Genomic DNA, 18,259 nt, shown 5'->3' with positions numbered 1-18,259 from the left:
CGTCAGAGCCGCTTCCGACGGTAAGCGATTTGGAACTGACACAACTCTTCACAAGTTCATTTTGGGCTATCTAGCAGAGCTGAGTAGCCTACGTTCTATTCAAAAAAGAATTGCCATATACATAACGCACAAGCAACACTATTTCTGCATCATCTCGACACCTACATGTGCATCACTTGATAAAGTCTGTACATCCATAAAATACGCACTCGCGCATATTTACCTATACTATCCGATTCAAGTGAAGTGTGTACATTGTGATATGATCTTGGTATTGTGGGATATGCTTCATCATCTCTCGTGTCACCCTTCCCCTCTCTGCCCGTCCCTGCTCGGCTCAGACACAGACGCGCACGTCGTGTGTCTCCCTTCTTCCCCCGCTCTCCATCTTGTATCCTCTTGTGAGACTTCTCTCCTCTTTTTTCTCGCTTCTCTGCTCACAGCAGGCGAACCCTTCGAAAACAACGTTCGTCGTTACAGTGAATCTCTCTTCCTCCTCGGCACCGACAACGACAGGAAACAAGTGGGAGAAGGAAAGAGAGAGACAGCCGGCGAGAAACTGCCGCGTCAAAACGACTGTCTCCGATGCAGTTGAGCCAGAAGATCCAGCGTTCTTTCCAAAACCTTCGCACCCTGAGAATAAAGAAACAAAATCTCTCACAAAATACGCAGATTACATCAATGATCCACTGCTGACATGCGACAGATCAACGAGAATTCCCCTCTCATGTCCATACGAGTGTGCAGTTCTCTTCATCGACACATCTAAAACGCCCTCTTGCTCTGCCTACAACTTTTGCGCATATATATCATGACAAAAAATATTCGTCGGCGAGCGGCTCCCTATCTGTAATATGCCTCTAGTAGACCAATGTATCACCGCCCATATCTGAGTTCTCCCAATAGACACACATAAACCAATACATGCATACATGCCTAATACATATACACATCCCTCTACAGATAAACATATATATATATATATATATATATATCGCTGCAAATGTTCTATGCGTCTCGTGAAAATATGCATTGTTGCATGTATCTTGCATACGCTTGATGTGCAGTGTGTACGCCTTTGCCTGTGTCTTTTACCCGATAGAGGTTGATCACGCGAATTCGTTCGTTGGGCAAGTGCGCATTGTCGCTGGCCTGCCCCAGGGGAATCTGAATGGCGACGACGTCGTCCAAGTTCGCGGCCTTCTCGCCTTTTCCGTCGGTCTCCTTCTGTCCCTCGTTCCCCGGGTTGCTCGACGTTTTTTCGAGAGTCGGCTCGCTTGGGTGTCTCTCCTGGTCGGCGCCCACGAAGGAGGAAGAGCCGGAAGACCGGAGACTGGGAGTGATCGCGCACGCCGTGGAAGCGCAGCGCAAGACGGCGCTGTGCCGAATCAGAAGATCCGTCAAGACTTTGATCACCGGCATTGAACCGCCTTCGAGAATGTGAAGAGGCTCCACGCCCCAAATCTGGGAAAAGAGAGGAAAGCCCCCAGGAAAAAGAGTGAAAGCAAACGACGCACGAACGCGGCTGACAGCGGGGACCATCAACAACGGAGACGCTTCTGCGGAACCCCGCGGGAAGACAGTGGGGCGCGATGAAAAGGGGAAAGTGCACCCCACGAGAGCGACGAGGCAGGACTGCGAGAACGGAGACGCACAAAAGAACGAGACGTACAGCGGCGGCAGAGACCCGCGCAGAGAGCAGGAACACGCGATCAGGACGCCTTTCGAAGAGGGGACTGCCCCCGGGCGGCGCATTCGCCTCGAAAACGGAGTGGGAAATGAAGTGTAGAGACACACGCGGATTTACGGGCGGCAAGAGGAACACCGTGAGGCGCCAAACGACCAGCCAGCAAAACGAGGAACACAAACCCGACCAGACGAGCCTTCACAAAAGGGGGACGCAGCGCACACTCGCCCCACACGACGGCCAGGGCCTAAGCGTCTCTTTTTGAAAGGGCAATGCTGGAAACGTCCAGTCGCTCCTCGGGGCGCAGGGCGCGGCTTCTCGCCGTGAGAAACGCGCGACCTCGAGAGACGGAGAAGCAACGCCGCCGAAAGAACGAGCCGCCCCCACACGGGTTTTCTGGTTGCTTCCTACCTCTTGAATGGCCTGGTGAGCCGCCGAGAAGAGCTCTTTCGCGCTGTGGCTTTGTCTGTTCGTTTTCCAACCTTGGCCGTGGCCCACCAGGTGTACGTACACCTGGTGCTCCGACTGCATGTCTCGGAAGAGCGCCTCGACGTAGCGCTTCAGGGCCAGAAAGACCGCGACTGGGTTTTGCGACGGGACCAGGCGAATGCAAAGGTTGCAAAAGGCTGCGGAGGGAATGATGCGGAAGTTGCCGCCCGCCGAAGGCGCAACGCTGCCGTCTCGGGCGACGGGGTGGGCGTGGTCACAGCGTGCATGCAGTGAGGGCTCGGCCTTGCCTGTCCACTCCGCCAGAGACGAGGCAGGCAGAACGGCCGCTGCGCCGTCGGCCAAACACTGCGCCGAAGACGAGATGTTCACGACAGACAAACACGGCTCTAGCCACCTGAAAAGAGAAAACGGAGACACGGTGGAAGTCAGAGCGTGAGAGCGGCGCGCGCGCAGGCGCTGAAAGAACAGGAAAAAGAGGAAGAGTCGAGCAAGGACAGAGCGGGACAAGACAGAGAGAAGGCGGCGGAAGAAGCGAACGGCAAAGCAGACCCAGAGCACGCAGTTCGAAGACGCATGGAAGCGGAACAAAGGGCCGAACCGCCACATGGCGACGGGCGTCGAAGCGAGAAAAACGCGCCTCTCAGCTCTCTAGGGAGAGATCGCGACCCACGTTCGAGATACCGACCGCGCAGCTGTCTAGAGTCTTCTCTCACCTCTTCCGCAGAGGCGTGGGCCCGTCGCGGCTCCGGAGGCCGGCATACTTGACCGACGCTCCATAGGCCGCGGCGTCAACGGGAATTTTCATAAGCGAAGACACTTCGCCTCGTCGGGGAGAGGCAAAACTCCGTCGTAGAAGTGCGGCACGCGCACACGCCCCCTGCGAACGTCCGTGAGGCTCGAAACCGCCTGCAGGAGCTCCTGGAGCGGCTCAGCCACGGCCCCGCCGTGGACGCCCGAGTGATGCCCAGTCTGCTCTCCTCCACCCTTCACCACGATTCGCGCATCCACCACGCCGCGCATTCCGTATCTGCCGAGGCAACCGACACAGACGAGGAAAAAACGAAACACTCGCACCGAAAGGGAGATCCGGCACTTTTCCCCTCGCGTGCTAACACAGTGCACGGTTCTCTCCGTCACACCTGAAACAGAAAGACGTCACGCTTGCTTATACATGTTTATAAACATCTACACATATACAGACACAGACAGATGTGTACACGCTTACAGACACATTCACACTCACAACCGCAGCCATTTACATACGCGCACGTCCAGACATACACATATATATATATATATATATATATATGTATAGGTAGGTGAGTGTGTGACCGTGGAAATGCGAGCGTATCGAGGCGCTGGGTTTTCTCTTTGGCTGCGAGGGGTTTCGCTCCGTTTCCAGTGTCTCTCCGCCAGATTTACCTGGAGAAGGCCCCGGCCTTTGTCGAAGAATTTGGTTCCGAGAGTCGCCACAGCTGCTTGCGCCGCCGAGCCCGCACCGCCGGCGCCGACGCCCACCGTGCCTCCTGGACCTGTGCCCATGCTCGCCGAGGAGAGGGTGGCGGTCTGAAGCGTCCGGAAGCTCTGCGAAGAAAAGCAAATCATCGACGCGCACAGTCGAAAGATGAAGAGCGAAGGACAGAGGAAGCGCGACACACATGCGATGCCTCTCTCTCCGTGTGCTCTCGCGTACGTCGCGACCTTGCGCTGTCAACGTCTCCATCTCTCTTCCTAGTTCTTCTCCCTCGCCTGTCTGTTGTGCGGCAGTTGCACGCCTGCGTCGCTCTCCCCGTCTCTCCGCTGTCTGTCTCTCTCGACTTTCCGCTCTCCGCCCTGTCTCCCTCGCTCGCTTGCTTTCTCTCTCCCCCTCACCTGCTGCATTCGGAGAAAGTCGAGGGCGGCTGTGGAGACTCCTTCAGTCTCCTCTCGGAGCATCTCTTCGAGCTGCTGAATTTGCTGAGGCGGCCAGGAAGCTGAGAAACAACCCCGCCCGACACGGAAAGTTAGCGCGCACCTCAACGGAGAAGAAAAAACAAAACAGGCGGCAGGGAGGCTGACAGGCGCCTGTTCTGTGCCGGTGGATTTTTCTCACGGACCGCATGGAAAACCTCTTTTCCTGTCTCTGTGCAAGAAGCCAGGCACTTAAAAAACGAAACGGGCGTCCCACTCAAAACCTGCGAAACCAGCACACACCGCCCTCCGCCGCTCCAGCTGCTTTCTTCTTCCTCCTTCACGAGACACTTCCGCGATGGTCTCCTTTTCTGCGCCTCTTCCTGTTTTTGGTTTTGTGTCAGGAACCCCTCTCTCCTTTTCTTCTCGTCCTCTGTCTGTTCTCCCGCCTCTGTCTCCTTTTTGCTTCTCGCCTACGTCGACTGAGGAAGAGCGCGAGGAGGAGGCGGAGTTTGTCGACCGCTGTGCCTGGTGAGCTTCGCGCGATCATCTTTTTCGCACTTGCGACGGCGTCGGCGTCTCTGTCTGTGTCGAAATTCTGCTCGGCCTCGAAGAAGCTGTCGAGACCGCGAGCCTTGATTTGTTCGACGAGCGCCGTCGCCAGGCTGGTGTGAGTATCCAACGACCGTTTCTTCTCGGTTAAACCCGGCAAGGCGCTGACTGCCGTCAAAATCCCCTGTGCCGACCCTGAGGGCAGACGCGCGCCGAGACAGCAGCCCGTTTCTATTCCCTCGCAAGTGTGAGATGCAAATCGCTTTCTTGTCGCAATGCGTGGAGCTAGACGCAGTCGAGCGCGGAAAGCGAAAAGAGAGATACAGGCAATCCAGATCTCAACCAGGGTCACCCGCAGTGCGCGACGACCGCAACGCCAAAGAAAAGGAGACAGTAAGAAGAGAAGAGCTAGGAGAAAGCGGAGCAGAACGTGGAGGAAAAAGCGCAGGAGAATGACAGAAGACAAGAATGAGCATAAGAGGGAGAGGAGGGAATGCCGAGAAACGGGACGAAGACAAGAGGGGCGAGGGTGGGAAGTCGAATGTGGAAAGACGCGACGAAACAGGTCCGGAGAGGACAGCAGCACCGCGGAAGAAAAGCGAGACACTGCGATTCCTCGACGCGCACGTGGCCAGCTGTGAGAGGAAGTCGAATGGGAACTCCGAGACACCCCCGCGCACAAAGAGGACACGTCCAAAAAGAAGCGCCACAGGAGGCAAAGAGGAGAGAGTGAAAGAATGCAGGGCACGCGCCTAGCCGAGACGGTCCTTCAGCCTGTGGATTTCTTTTTGGAATGTTCGTCTTTCTTTCTTCTACCTGACGCGTCGAAGCCGTCGGGGCCTGCGTTGACCGCAGCCTGTTGCGCATTGATTTCCTGGAGCTTTGCGTTGTAGGCGGCGAGGCTGTCGCTGACGGCCAGAGCAGCGTCGGGGAACGGCGAGCCGGAGTGTTCCTGCCAGAACTGGTCGCGCCTAAAAAAGAAGAGACAAACCATTTGAGAACGAGAGAAAACGCGTTCGCACAAATGCACAAGAAACACGGGGAAGACACGTGCAGGCGAAAAGGACGGAGCGATTGAAGAAGGGTAGAAACGCGCGGGGGAAAAGCTGGCCTTTCAGTGCACCCGCGGAAGCGACGAAACCTGTGTAGAGGCGTTCCTCGACAAAGCGCAATGTCCCGGGTTCACTTTGGTCCTCTCCAGTCTTGCTTCTGAGGACAGGACGGAGGGAAACCCGTTTTTCTTCAAGCCGCCGCGTGTCCTTCTCGCTTACGCCTCCAAGTCGAAGGTCTTAACTCGCGGAGGCTGGGGGCCAGCGACTGACTCCTTTGCGTCGACGGGCACTGTCACCCTGTTCAACCTGGAGAGAGAGAGGCAGGCGCATGCACGTTGGAAAATGGAAACATCAGAGGCGCTCAGTCTGCAGAGGCCGCGGCCACTCAAGACAGACACGAGAGAGTGCGGCACACTGCGAAGGCAACGCCAACCGGCCGGAACTCCGAAAACGGAGGAGTACCAGGGCGGGGAGAGCCGGAAGCCGACGCAAAAACGGGAAGACCGGATTTGGGAGCGGACCGAGAGAACGCGGAAGGGAATGGAAACAGAAGAAGGCCGAGAAACTCAGATCGCAGGCGCCCAAGAGACACATCCGCCGGAGACTGCAGCGTCAGCACGTGGCGGAACAAGAAACGCGATCACGCGGAGAAATCCGGAAGAGCGACAACCCCCGTTAACAGCGAGAACCTGCTCATGTTTCCTCTCGAAACGTCTGTTGCCTACCTCAACCCGAGCACGTCGTGGAAGAGAGGCTGGTACAGCCAGGGGTGACGCACCATGACGGCGAGGTCTACATCTCTGTCCTGCAAAGAGAGGGAGCAGGGTGGGCCATGAATCCGCGAATCGCACGAGACAGAAAGAACTAAACAGAAGCGGTTTTAGGATTAAACCGCAGAGAGCCAAAGTCGAGAAAGGAGTAAACGCAGGCACCTGGATGCACGTTTCCTCCCTCCGACGAGACAGGAAAGTCGAACAGACTTCTTCAGCCTACCAGGAGAATCAGCAGCGGGCGATGCAGCGAGGAAGACGCATGCCCAAAGATCTGCGTTTGGACATGATGAGGGAGAGTGGCGACTCTCTCCTGCAAACAGACAAGTAGTCGCGAGGGAAAACGAAACACTTGGCGGCCGTCGAAGGTTGACTGCCGCCGAGCCTCCGGAGTCAAATGCGGTGTAGAGACAGCCGAGTCGCGGAAGGGAGGAGGGAAACGTTTAGCGTCTCGTTTTCAGGAGATTCGCAGGCTTTCTCGTAGAGCAAAACGTTCCCTCTCTCTCTCGCCTTTACGGGAAATAAAGAGGGAGCGCAACGGTCTTGAACCGCGAGTGTCTTTGTTGGAGACAGCATCCACACACTCTTGCACGCAGCTACGCACCCCTCGAGTTCCCCGCAAGACCTCTCCAAGCATTCAATCCGAGTCCCCAAGATTTAAACCCCCAATTGTGTAGGCTGAAAACGGAGGGTGAGATGCGAGACCACACTGCGACATAAAGTTCGTCTCTGCCAGAGCGAAAAGCCGATACGGCCAAACAGAGAGGAGCCCGCGGTGCGTCGCCACCAACGCATGCACAGAAGCGTTTCGAGAAAGAGTTCGCCAACTGCATGCGCGGACGCGAGCACGACCGACCTGAAGTTTCATGGCGACGTTGCGAGCGGGCGAAGACGGCGACGCGGGGCAGCGAATCAGCGGAACGACGCCTGGGAAAGGAAAAGCGAGGGGGAAGAAAAAACGGCGAATCTTCATCACCTTCAGGGACAGATTCAGAAAACTTACAGCGAAAATCCAGACTCGTCTGGTATCCAGAAACGCACGCAAAGAAGACACGCACATCCACACACGCACATTTGATCTTCAGGCTATGCATGATTATGCATGATCAAATGTATATATGTATATATATATATGTATATATATGTATGTATATACATATTTATGCATATATCATCTGACTTGCACATTGAAGGAAAACACGTTTGCAGCGAGAGCTTTGCGCATGGATGTGTTTCGGGCACCACCACTAGAATGCGCTATCCGTCTTTGAGAGTGTTTGAGTCTTTTCTAAGGGAGAGACCTCAAAAACTCAAAAGGTTTCTACGAAAGGGTATCCAGGTTCTATTGTGCTCTTCATGAAACAAAAACACCGGAGCTTCGAGCGAGAAGTGCAGAGACAGATCGCGCCTTCCGTTTTTCTTCCCTTCTCGTAGTTTTTCTCCTTTACGCGCTCCCGCTGCTCTTGTCGAGCGCCTTTCGCTGTCGCCGCTTGTGCTTCGTTTTTCTCAAGAACCTGGGACGCCTTGCGAGACGAGCTTTCGGGCATGCATTCTTGTCCGCATTTCACGTTTCGACTTCCCTCGGAAAGGCAAACAGAGAAAGGGGAGACTGAGAGAGAAAGAAAGAAAGAAACCTACCAAATGTGGCGATAACGCAGAATAGGCCGTTCACGGCAACAGCCACAGCCTCCTCGATCTGTGGGAAGAGACAGAGCAAAAAGGAAAATCGAACGAGACGTGAAGAATCAAGAAATGGGTGCGTCTTCTCTTCCATACCTCACGTCAGCCTCAGGCGGCTCTCCTCCCCTTTTTCTCCTTCTCCTGGTCTGTTTTTCACTTTTCGTTCTCGTACTGCCTTTTCGGTTTTCTCGCCGCTTGCCTGAGCGTCTGACGAGCGCCCGTTTAGAATCGAGTAAATTCCAGGTTTGTTCAGCGAAAACTCAAAGGGAGACAAACACACGTAGTCCACGTAGCGATCCACAACCGACACAACTTGCGTCTCCATTCCCTGAAGCGGCAAAACGAAAATGCAAAGAACAACACAGGAACCAAAGATGGACAATAGCGCGAACACGCACAACGGCTCAACCAATACAGAAACCGACACATGCACATGTACATCTATGTTTGTATACATGATATATATATATCTATATATGTTCATATATATACGTATTCATATATATATATATTCATATATATTCCTATATATTCGTATATACATATAGAGATATATATTCATATATATCCATATATACATATTCATATATATACATATTCATGGTGTGTGTGTTGTTGTGTATGAAAGCAAAGCATGTCGATGCGTAAGAGACAAAGATTCGGCCTGGCACGAGTGTCGGCGCAGAGCGTCTGTACCGCCTCGACGGCTCCGCGAGCGAGAAGCTGCATGAGATCTTCGGAAAGCCGATCTGTGAAGTTGAAGAAGTAGAACGCGTAGAGTTTCTGCTGGAGTTCCTCCAGCAAAAGCTGCACGTTTTCCTCGGTCGGCGACAGGAGGTAAACAGCTGGAGCTTCGTGGACAGGCGACCGACGGGAAGCGAGCGGCAGATGCAAAGTTACCCCTTGGCGTCGCAGCATGCCCACCTGCAAAGAGCGTTTTCAGGATCGAGTCCTGGATGTCGCGACTCGGTTTGGGTTTCCAGTGTGAACACAAGGGATAGTGCAGAGGCAGTCTCTCCTGAAGGGAACTGTTTTTAAAAACGGGACTGTGCACCGATGCCGACAAGCACTCTCGCGAGGCGGCTCTCCAGAAGACACCGCACCAGCAGCAAGAGGAAAGACGCGACAACGGCTCCTGCGCGAAATCTCAGCTGGGAGAAGGAAGGCTAGAGGGAGAGAGAGGACGAGTACGCAGGGAAGAAGGGAGAGGACCAAGGAAGAGGAAGGAAGGTCTGAAGAGGAAGGAGCCCGCAACGCGGTCGGGACAGAGAGACGAACAGTGGAAGAGTGAGAAAACGTTGGGAGAGGAAGGAGATCACCCCAGAAAGTCTAGAACGAAGACGAAGCCGAGGCACAAAGAGACGACCGGAACGGACGGAAGCCAAAGGCGAGCAAAAAAACTGGAAACGGAAGAAACAGAAACGGAGACCTGAGTTCTCTCTTGGTCTCCCTGTCTCTTGCCTTCTTCGACGTTCTCCGTCCGTCTGTGGTGCTCTGCATCATCTTCGATCCCTTCTCTCGTTATATCCTCTCTCCTTTTCACGTCTCGTGTTTCCCCACGCGTTCTGCTGCGTGCGTGTGTGCGTGTCGTTTTCCTTTTTTCCGCTTTCTCACCGTCATAAGGGGGGCGAGGATGTCTTTTGCGACGTGGTCGAAAATGAGAATTTTCCACGCGGTGGAGGCTTGGGGGAGAGACCCGTCGGTTTGCGAAAAAGAATTCGGCCGATGCGGAGCCAAGGCGAGCATCGCCTGGAGGGCGGTGCCCTGCCGCTCCTGCAAGTTCAACGACATTCTCCCTCGGGTTTTGAAACGCGAATCCTTCGACGAACGCACAGACTTGGGGGACCGCAGCGGCAAGATGGAGCAGACTTTAAAACGGGAGACAGACGCACGAGAGACAGACAAGGGGAGAAGACAGGTCGAGGAGAACAAGAAGTGGACAGGGAGAGAACAAGACGAGAAGAAGAAAAAGAGAAGAACGGCAGAGAAGAGGGTCGGAAGAGAGGAGATTTGGGTGTCTTCGCGCGCTACGATCGGCAAAAAGGTACCGGGCGAGGCCAGGTGGAACTCGAAAGAAGGGTGAACGAAGACAAAACTCCCCTCATCTTGAAGAGAAACGAGTAACGCCTCGGTTTCTCTCTGAAAGGCACGAATCAGAGACCGTCTCCGCCCCTCTTTCCACAGTCTTTCCGCCCGGCCTCTCTGCTCCCGGTCCTTGTCCTCGCGTGCGCTTCTGCTTCGCGAGGAAAAGAACTCGCGTCTTTTAAGTTGGGATTTTCGGCGATTCGAGCAAAGACGAAGAAGAAAAACCACAAAGAAGGCGAGCGTGAGACCGAGTGGCGGAAAGGCGCAGAGAGCGCAGGTGGGCGGACCAGCCGCACGGCAAGGCGAGAAGGCGAGAAGCCGAGACGGCGGGAGCGAACCGGACGGAAACAAGTGTGCAGGCAGAGCGACGCGAGAGAGCGAGGAGCGAGAGGAGAGCAAGGGAAAAAGAGAGAGGAAAGCAAAGGAGAGGAACAAGAACCGAACGAGTCACGACGAAGCAAAACAGCGAGACAAAACGGGGCGCGAGAGAGACAGAGGAAACGCCGAACGACGGGCAGGGAAACGGAACGGTTCAGAGAAGAGGATCTCTGGAAGATGGAGTCAAGAGAGGGAACCGGTGAAGCCTCCAACTCCGGCTGTCTCGCTCTCGTTCAAAAGGTAAGACACACGCTCAAGACGACAAACAACGTTTTCCGCTCAAGGGACGTTTCGTGTCTTTTGCAAATTGCCGCGTGTTGCTGTGGCTTAACCTCCACTGAGCTCGCATATGCATGCAGCGCTCTCTGTGCATGCGTTGTCGAGAGAGATGCATTGACGATTCGCCAGGGAAACATGATTGTCTCTCTCCTTCAGAGCACTACGGCGGCTTCGGAATGAGCAGATAGCTGTATGTTTCCGCTGAAAAGGGTGCGAGGGGAAAAGGCAAGTCTCTGTTGCAACAGTCTGAACGGCAATTCACATCTTCTCCCTTTTGACGCGCAGGCGGATCGGGACCTGCCTGTCTCCGTGGCCTGTCGCCCTGTCTCTGTGGAAAGGCCTTCCGCTCCCCTTTTCTGTCTCTTGCTGTCAAAAAAGCCAGAGCTCGGTCGCCTCCGCTTCTTTTGCAGTTTCCAGTTTCTCGCGTCTCTCGACTCTCTGGCCTTCGTGCAGCCTTTTCGCCCGAAAATACCCGCTTTCCTCTGGCCTCGATGCCGCGTCGCTCGCTACGCGCGCCCGTATTTCCTATCGGCCTCGCCTGTGGAAAAAGCAAAACCACGGGTAAACGGCTCTTCTTCTCTCTGTGTGTCTCTAATTTGTCTCCCATTTTGTATCCCTCTGTCTGTACACTCGGATAGGATGGAGAGGGCGAACGCGCTGTTTCGATGCCAGGCTGTGGTCTCGCCCGCAAAGCGCAAGGTGCTGATGTCTCGGCGCTCCTCCGTTTTCCCGAATCCGCAGGGAGATTTTTTGTCGTCCGTCCCCGTTTCTGCCTCTTGTGCCTCTGGGCTTCTCTCGTTCTCCACTTGTTCGTCCGTACCCGTTCGCTCGGTGCGGGCCTCGTATGCGTCTCGTCCGTCTCAGGCGGCTTCTTCCGATTCCTCTCGGCCCTTTTCGCGTTTTTCAACTGCCGCTTCGTGTCGCGTTTCGTCTCCGAGCGCATCCAGCGGCTTGGCGAGGAGCCTCCGACGACTCGTCGCAGACCGCGGCGCTGAACTGCGCACCGCTCTCGGGTGTATGTACTCCCCGCGCCGACACTTCTGCATATCTTACCCGTCCCCGAAGAAGCTGAGCGACGTCGTGAAGCTTCCCTTGTTGCGTCTGAAAAGCCGAGAAGAAGTTGCAAAGATTTGGGCCGAGCATTTCCGCACCAAGACACTCAGCGTCGCAGCCAGCACGGGACACGATGCGTTTGAACGCTTGGCATCCACGTGAGCGGAAAGGAAAGAACAGGGAAAAGACGGGAAAAGAGGCGGAAGGAAGGGAAAGAGAAGGGAGGAAAAGAGAAGAGAAGAAAAGGGAAGAGGAGAAAGGGAACGAAGGGAACGGAAGCGCAGGATGGAGAAGCAGAGACCAGGGCGGGCACAGAGTTACGGGTGACAGCGAGAGAGAGAGAGAGCGAGAGAGCGCGCAGATAAAAGATAAGGAGAGAGGAGGGTGGCAGCGGCAGACGGGAGAAAGAAGAGAGCGGCGGAGGACAAAGAGAAAGGGGAAAAGGGAGAGAAAGAGTCAAAGCAAGACAGGGGACAAGGGCGACTGGAGAGAGAAGAGAAGACGAGGACAGGCGACGAGGACAGGCGAAAGGAGGGAGAGGGAGGCGGATAACGAGATGGACGCTCACCAGACAAGAGAGGGAAGATGCGGCAGGACGGCCTCCACCTCAGGAGAGAACACCGCGGAAGAGAGGTTGAGGGAGGAAGGAGGGGGGAAGGACAAAGAAGCGAGAACGGGGATGCGAAGAGCAGGCCGGCTGGTGTTGCCTCTTTTTCTGCGCAGCGCGCAAGTCGCCCCTCACTTTGTTGTGCCTCTTCCCCGAGGTGAAGGCGGCGCTTCGTTTGAGACGTTTTTCATTCAGTTCCAAGGCTCGCGCACCTGCCTCATCACGTCGCTTCACGAGTACACTCAGGTGAACAAAACAAAAGGCGCCCATAAATCTTTGGTCTCTATCAGGGAGTCCTTGAGCAGCTGTACGCGGGCAAATGATTGCTTCTATCCGCAGCATACAAACATCCATTTGATGTACGCAAATACATATATGCATATATATACATATATATGTATGAATATATGTATGAATATATGTATGAATATATGTATGAATATATGTATGTATGTATGTATGTATGTATGTATGTATGTATGTATGTACATTTAAGCACACGTAAGCATAGATCGAGAAACGTACAGATCTGTGAAGAGTACGCATTCTGGATCGATAGAGAGACACCTGAGTGGAGATACACAAGGAAGGCTGCATGTGGCGAGCAAACAGCGTGGCGATGGAGAAATGCATCTCCAGTCTGCTCACGAGGCGTTCCCATGTAGATTTGTTGACCGGGAGAAAGGTTCTGTCGGTTTCTCACACGTGTGTCCCACGAGGAGTTGGAACAGACTTCCGAGTTCTTTGCTTGGCGGTGTGTTACGTTCCGCACAGTTGTACAAGGTATGTTAGAGACGTACGCGAGCGTTGGAGCACACTGCTTCATTTAATCGCCCTTATTCCGTCCATCCATTTTACTTTTCTGATCCAAGACAGGGCGCCTCGCTTCCTGTGTTGAAGCTGGCCGCACCGCGCTTTCTCTCTCGGTGTCTTCTCGCCATGGTCTGTTCTGTGCACGTCGTGGGGATCGAATCGTCTCACAGCTCCTCTTCTTCGTTCTTTCGACGCCTTCGCCACTCCCGTCTCTTTCCGCTCTTTCCCTCGGTGCGCGTTTATCGTGTCTCATGCGTTTGTCGTTCGCGTTGCTTGCCAGTTCCCTCGCCATAACGCGTTGTGCTGTTCATCAATTTTGTCCGTTATCTTCGTTCTGTTGTATCATCTGTCTCCTCACTGGTTTTCTTCCTTCTTTTCCCTCTCCTGTTCGGGAGTCCCGCGTCCGTATTCTTGTGCCTTCTTTCGCCTGTTCGGTCCCCCCTCTTTCGTCTAGTGCTTTAGTTCACGTCTTCCATCTGAGGTTTTGTTCTTGCATTCGCAGAATCCAGACCGACCCTCGCCCTTTCTCGTGGTCACGTTTTTCGACGAGTTAGGGGAAGAGAAGAATCTCACTTTGATCCAGGGCGACATTCTGAGGGGCGAGTGTCTCTCGAAGGAAGAGGCTGGCCACGTGCTCAGCCTTCTGCTTCTCTTCTATTCCGATCCCAATCTGTCGAGATGGGTCTTGGACTTCAATTTGAAGCCTCGCGAGTTCTCCTTTGAGCTTTTCCAGGACGAACAGCGCCGAGGGTTCAACTTTCCGCTGCAAGTGCCTCCGAGTCTCGAGAACTCGGGGGAGTAAGTCGCATGCCCAGCCAGCAGGGAGCCGACCGGCGATCGTACTGTTTTCGTTTTGCACTAAGCGCGTGGTTTCCTCCAAGGTGTCGCTTTTACCGCCAACTCGAGTTGCGTCTTTTGTGATCTCTTAGCACCGCTTCTGAACGCCACAGAATAAGAATCGGAAGCCCGCGAAGGCGTAGACGCAGGAAGGCGTGTTGGGTCAAAAACGATCCCGTTTCGAGCGGTCCTCAGACCTGTTCTCCCACCGAGCCTTTGTCTTGCACACCCGCGGTCGAGCAGTCCGCCTAGGGTGGCGAATCCACCGATGCGACCGCGTACCAGGGAAATGGGGACTGACGCGAGGCACTTTTTGCCGCAGGATACAGATCCCCTCGACGAGGAGCAAGCAAACACCCGACAACATGGGCGTGCGCGATAGAAGCCAGGCCGTGCAGTCGTTAGGAGACAGAGCGTTCGCTAGATTTGCCTCTTGTCGGTTCCGTCTCTAATCAGTTGACTCTAAAAAGTGGTAGTCAGTGCGCGGGAGAGCAACGAAGACTGTATTTGGACGGAAGGTCCTGCCTGAATGTGCGACTGTGCTGGGAGTGGTCTCGTGTCTGACGAGAGAGGAAATGTGAGGGAAAGCAAGAAACCCGTCGCTCAGGACACACAGACGCATTATGGAGTTGCTATGCATTTTCCGAGTTTTCCCGTCGTCTTCTAGTGGTGAAGGAGTAGACTTCCCGTCTTTCAGATTTCGCAAATCCTCTAACGCCCCACACCATTTGATGCACTCTCTGTGCAATTTGTTCCGTTTTCGTCCACAACGGAATGGTGGCGCATTCAAGCGACTGGCTGCAACCGGCGCGACCTCCTCGGGTCTCTTCCGGCAGTGCGTCTCCGCGTCCTCCCTTTTTCTGTTTGGAATTGCTTCTAGGATCCACGAAGTGTCGCATTGCCACAGTGAAAAGGCCTCCGCGACAGCCTAACGAACGTGGCAATTCACCGGAGAGCCGCCGGGCAACCACTGGCTGCAGCGGCCGCATTTGCGTGTGGCAAACCAAGACCAGAAAGTCGATCATCATCGCAGGACCTGTCTCGAGCGGTGTGTTGCGCTGGTCCTCCTTCGTTGCTGGGGAGGTTCGCTGACACGTGGCTAAGCCGACGGAGAGGATCCACCTTGCATCTTTCGTGTCTACGCTGCGAAACAACTTCCTTGTTTTGCGCTGGGCGCGTGTGTCAAAACTCGTCTCTCTGGCTCTTCTGCCATCGCCACACGCGCGGACGTGCGCTTTCCTCATGCGGTTAATAAAGGGGCGTCGCAAACACCGAACATGCCCATGGTTCTTTACGAGACGCATAGTTCTACCCTCCAGGTTTTCGCTGTTTCAACGGCCCTCGATGTCTTGTTAGAAGTCGCCATCCATGCAGTCCCTAACCAATGAGGACTGGCAGCGACGATGGGTCCTAGCGAGAACAAAACTGGGTCGAAAAGTGGACGATGTGAGAGATCACCGGCGCGGCACAGCCGTTCTCGACAAAATTTGTGGAAAGCGGAACGTCTGCTGCAGCGGGGTATCGTCGAGGTACTTCTAAACGTCGGTATTGCAGGGCTGCTCCATGCCTGATGTCATAAAACAGGAGATCTGCTCCTTGGACTGACCCAGTTGACTCTCAGGGTGTGTTCCTCGGTCGGCGCCATAGCCGCGGTCCTCCAGGGTTTTTGTCGCCTCACTGCAATTACTAACGCCGAACTCTTCGAGTCGGAATGCTTACCATGTCCCTCTCTCCGAGCATGTTCCAGCACAAAATGCACTTTTCTGTGTGTTCCGTTGTGTCTATTCTGGCTGTTCTAGTTTGTGTGCATGGAGGGGTTGTGCGGGAGCGCAAGGCGGATCCGGATCCCAACCACCGGGAAGGTTTTCCTCGTTTGCAGAACGACAGGCCGCAGGCATCCGGTCCCGCTGCAAGGAAGACCCCGGGTGTCGGAGAAAAGGCCCGCAGTACGCCAGAAGTACTTGAAGATACCGGAGCAAAGAAGACCGGAGAGGAACAGGCGACTCGCGTATCTGGCCCCGCCGGAGCCACAGACGCGGAGACGCGCGGTCACGCTCGAGCCCACGAGCGAGAAGCTAGGAAAGAAAATCTTCAAGCAAGCTCAAAGAGGAAGAAGCATGGGGAGCCCAGCTTGGAAAGACTGAGCAACCTCACTCCAGTAGTCGTGACAGAGGCCGCCGGTGAATCCAGCGACGCAGAAGACGCAGTCATCGACGAAACTGACGCACAGGATCGGTTCCAAGGCACACGCGCCTTGAATGGTACGTTGTCTGAACAATCAAAGACACGAACACGGAGCACCAGTCGACCGCCGCGCAGGCGAATTCGCAGTATCATTGGTGTCCTCATAGGAGCTGCCTTTGCCCTTTGGATCGTGTACCGTTTTAAACGCAGTCGCGAGGAACCGACACTCGTTGAGAAAAGGGAGCGTGCGTCGGCGCTCCAGTATATCATTGGACGGCGGAACGCAGCTCTCTTGCTGGCGGGTAAACTTTGTCAGGAGATGGAGCAGGTGAAGGCAGCAATCGAGTTCCAGGCGAAGGAAGCGCAGACATTCGAGAGACACGAGCGCGCACAGGACTACGGTGAAGCCATGGAAACGAAGGAAGCGTTAGAGAAGGTTTATAAATTTTTGTCGAGAAGACAGATGGAAGCCGAAAAGCGTGCCACGCGGTTAATCACCGCAGAACAGCTTCTGTCTAGACAACTTGACCGTGAAGGGCTAGAAGCGTTACCGCAGGAGGAGGTAGTGAGGTTTCTGAGTGAAGGACGGCTGGATGAAGCACGAAGCCACGTTCCACAGCACATACGTGAAGCTGACCAATTGAGAGAAGCGTATGTGCCTGGGGTGGTGCAAATGGAGCAGAACCTGGAGCGCTTGGACCCTCAGTCGGACGAGTATACTCGATTAAGACGAGATCTCACAGAAATGAACAGGGGTCGGCTTCCCAGTGCGCTGGAGCAGCACGTGGCTCGGATCTCACGCAATCTTCCCATTGCTATGGATGTTCCTTTAGACCAGATTCCTGAGATATTTGCAGATCCCGGTCCGAGGCCGGAATCGACGCACATTCGGATAGCCAACGAGCTCCTGGGAGTCGCACCACAGCCTGAACAGGGCTGAGGCGCAGTTCCGCAGGCGATGACTGTTTTCGGCAAAAAGAAAACACCGGCGCCGAAGGATGTGGAGATTTGATTGTCGGCACGAAAAAGCCGTGAGCGCCTTCGAGGAAAAGAGTGGATATATGTCGCCAAGTTGTCTCGATGACAGAGTTCTCTTACCCAACAAGGGGGTCATCCAGCAGAGCTGGAGAACACGGCTCGTATACAGCCCTCTTTCCGAAGAGGACCCAGTGGCAAGAGGAACACAGCGAAATCGTACTTCTGTCCTCAGAGCAACGCCGTAGGCGTATTCTACTTGTGGATGCCCTCGGCTCGAACTGCCGAGCTGCAGACTGAGGGAACGAAAATTGTTTGTCCTGCGTGTACGGGACGGGAGATTTGTTTTGTATCCATGCGGACGGGATTTGAGCAGAAAGCTGCTTAAGCATTTGGCAGCAAGTGTTTTGGGGTCGCCAGCGACTGCAGAACTCACTCCACAAAAGGCAGGCACGCGTCTACCCGCGACGGCCTTACGATGTAAAAAAGCGAATATGTTGTGTCTTGCCGCAACTTCGAGTTGACGAGACATACGAAGAGGAGCGGCAATTTGATGCGCGCAACGCCCGTGTACAGAATACGGTCGTCCAGGTTATCTATCTTCAGGCCGTAGTCCAAAGACGTGCGCGGTGGGAAGCCCTCTACGGCAGCAGTCTGAAGGCAAACCACACGCCAATGCGTGTATAGTGTGTGCTCTGTGCTACGTCAGTCAGTTCCAAAATAAACATGCCAGTGTGCAATGTGAGCGGGCCCAGGTGGGTCGAGCGCTCGCGATAAATGGGTGTTTAGAGAATAATAACAGCCACAAACCTGTAGATCTCCTGACGTGAATCGGCTTTTTACGCAAAATAGGAACTCGAGCACATGGGAACCACTGCCTGGTCACGGACCCCCGCAGCGACCGCAGTACGCGTTTACCCACCAGAATCAGGACACCATGGACCGCAGAATGAAATTGCATTGGCGA

The 18,259-nt window shown here is 54.6% G+C and overlaps 2 protein-coding genes across 2 annotated transcripts; one reads left to right on the top strand and one right to left on the bottom strand.

Annotated features, from left to right (window-relative positions):
- Positions 1 to 6,615: 6,615 nt before the first annotated feature.
- NCLIV_013190 (hypothetical protein) lies at positions 6,616 to 9,872 on the bottom strand (the record flags this gene model as incomplete). Its single annotated transcript, XM_003881510.1, has 6 exons — positions 6,616 to 6,714; positions 7,258 to 7,328; positions 8,040 to 8,097; positions 8,254 to 8,409; positions 8,778 to 9,005; positions 9,696 to 9,872. The coding sequence occupies 6 exons, from the start codon at positions 9,870 to 9,872 to the stop codon at positions 6,616 to 6,618; spliced, it is 789 nt and encodes a 262-aa protein (XP_003881559.1).
- Positions 9,873 to 11,840: 1,968 nt separating this feature from the next.
- NCLIV_013180 (GM04207p, related) lies at positions 11,841 to 17,257 on the top strand (the record flags this gene model as incomplete). The annotated part of the gene is made up of 6 exons (XM_003881509.1): positions 11,841 to 12,034; positions 12,600 to 12,729; positions 13,258 to 13,266; positions 13,799 to 14,094; positions 14,970 to 15,181; positions 15,933 to 17,257. 6 exons carry the CDS (start codon positions 11,841 to 11,843, stop codon positions 17,255 to 17,257), a joined length of 2,166 nt encoding a protein of 721 aa, XP_003881558.1.
- Between the last annotated feature and the right edge of the window lie 1,002 nt (positions 17,258 to 18,259).

The sequence above is a fragment of the Neospora caninum genome, chromosome V, assembly GCF_000208865.1.
Source record: "Neospora caninum Liverpool complete genome, chromosome V".
NCBI lineage: Eukaryota > Apicomplexa > Conoidasida > Eucoccidiorida > Sarcocystidae > Neospora > Neospora caninum.
The sequence above is the reverse complement of the archived record's forward strand: the minus strand, read 5'-3'. Positions and strand labels throughout refer to the sequence as shown.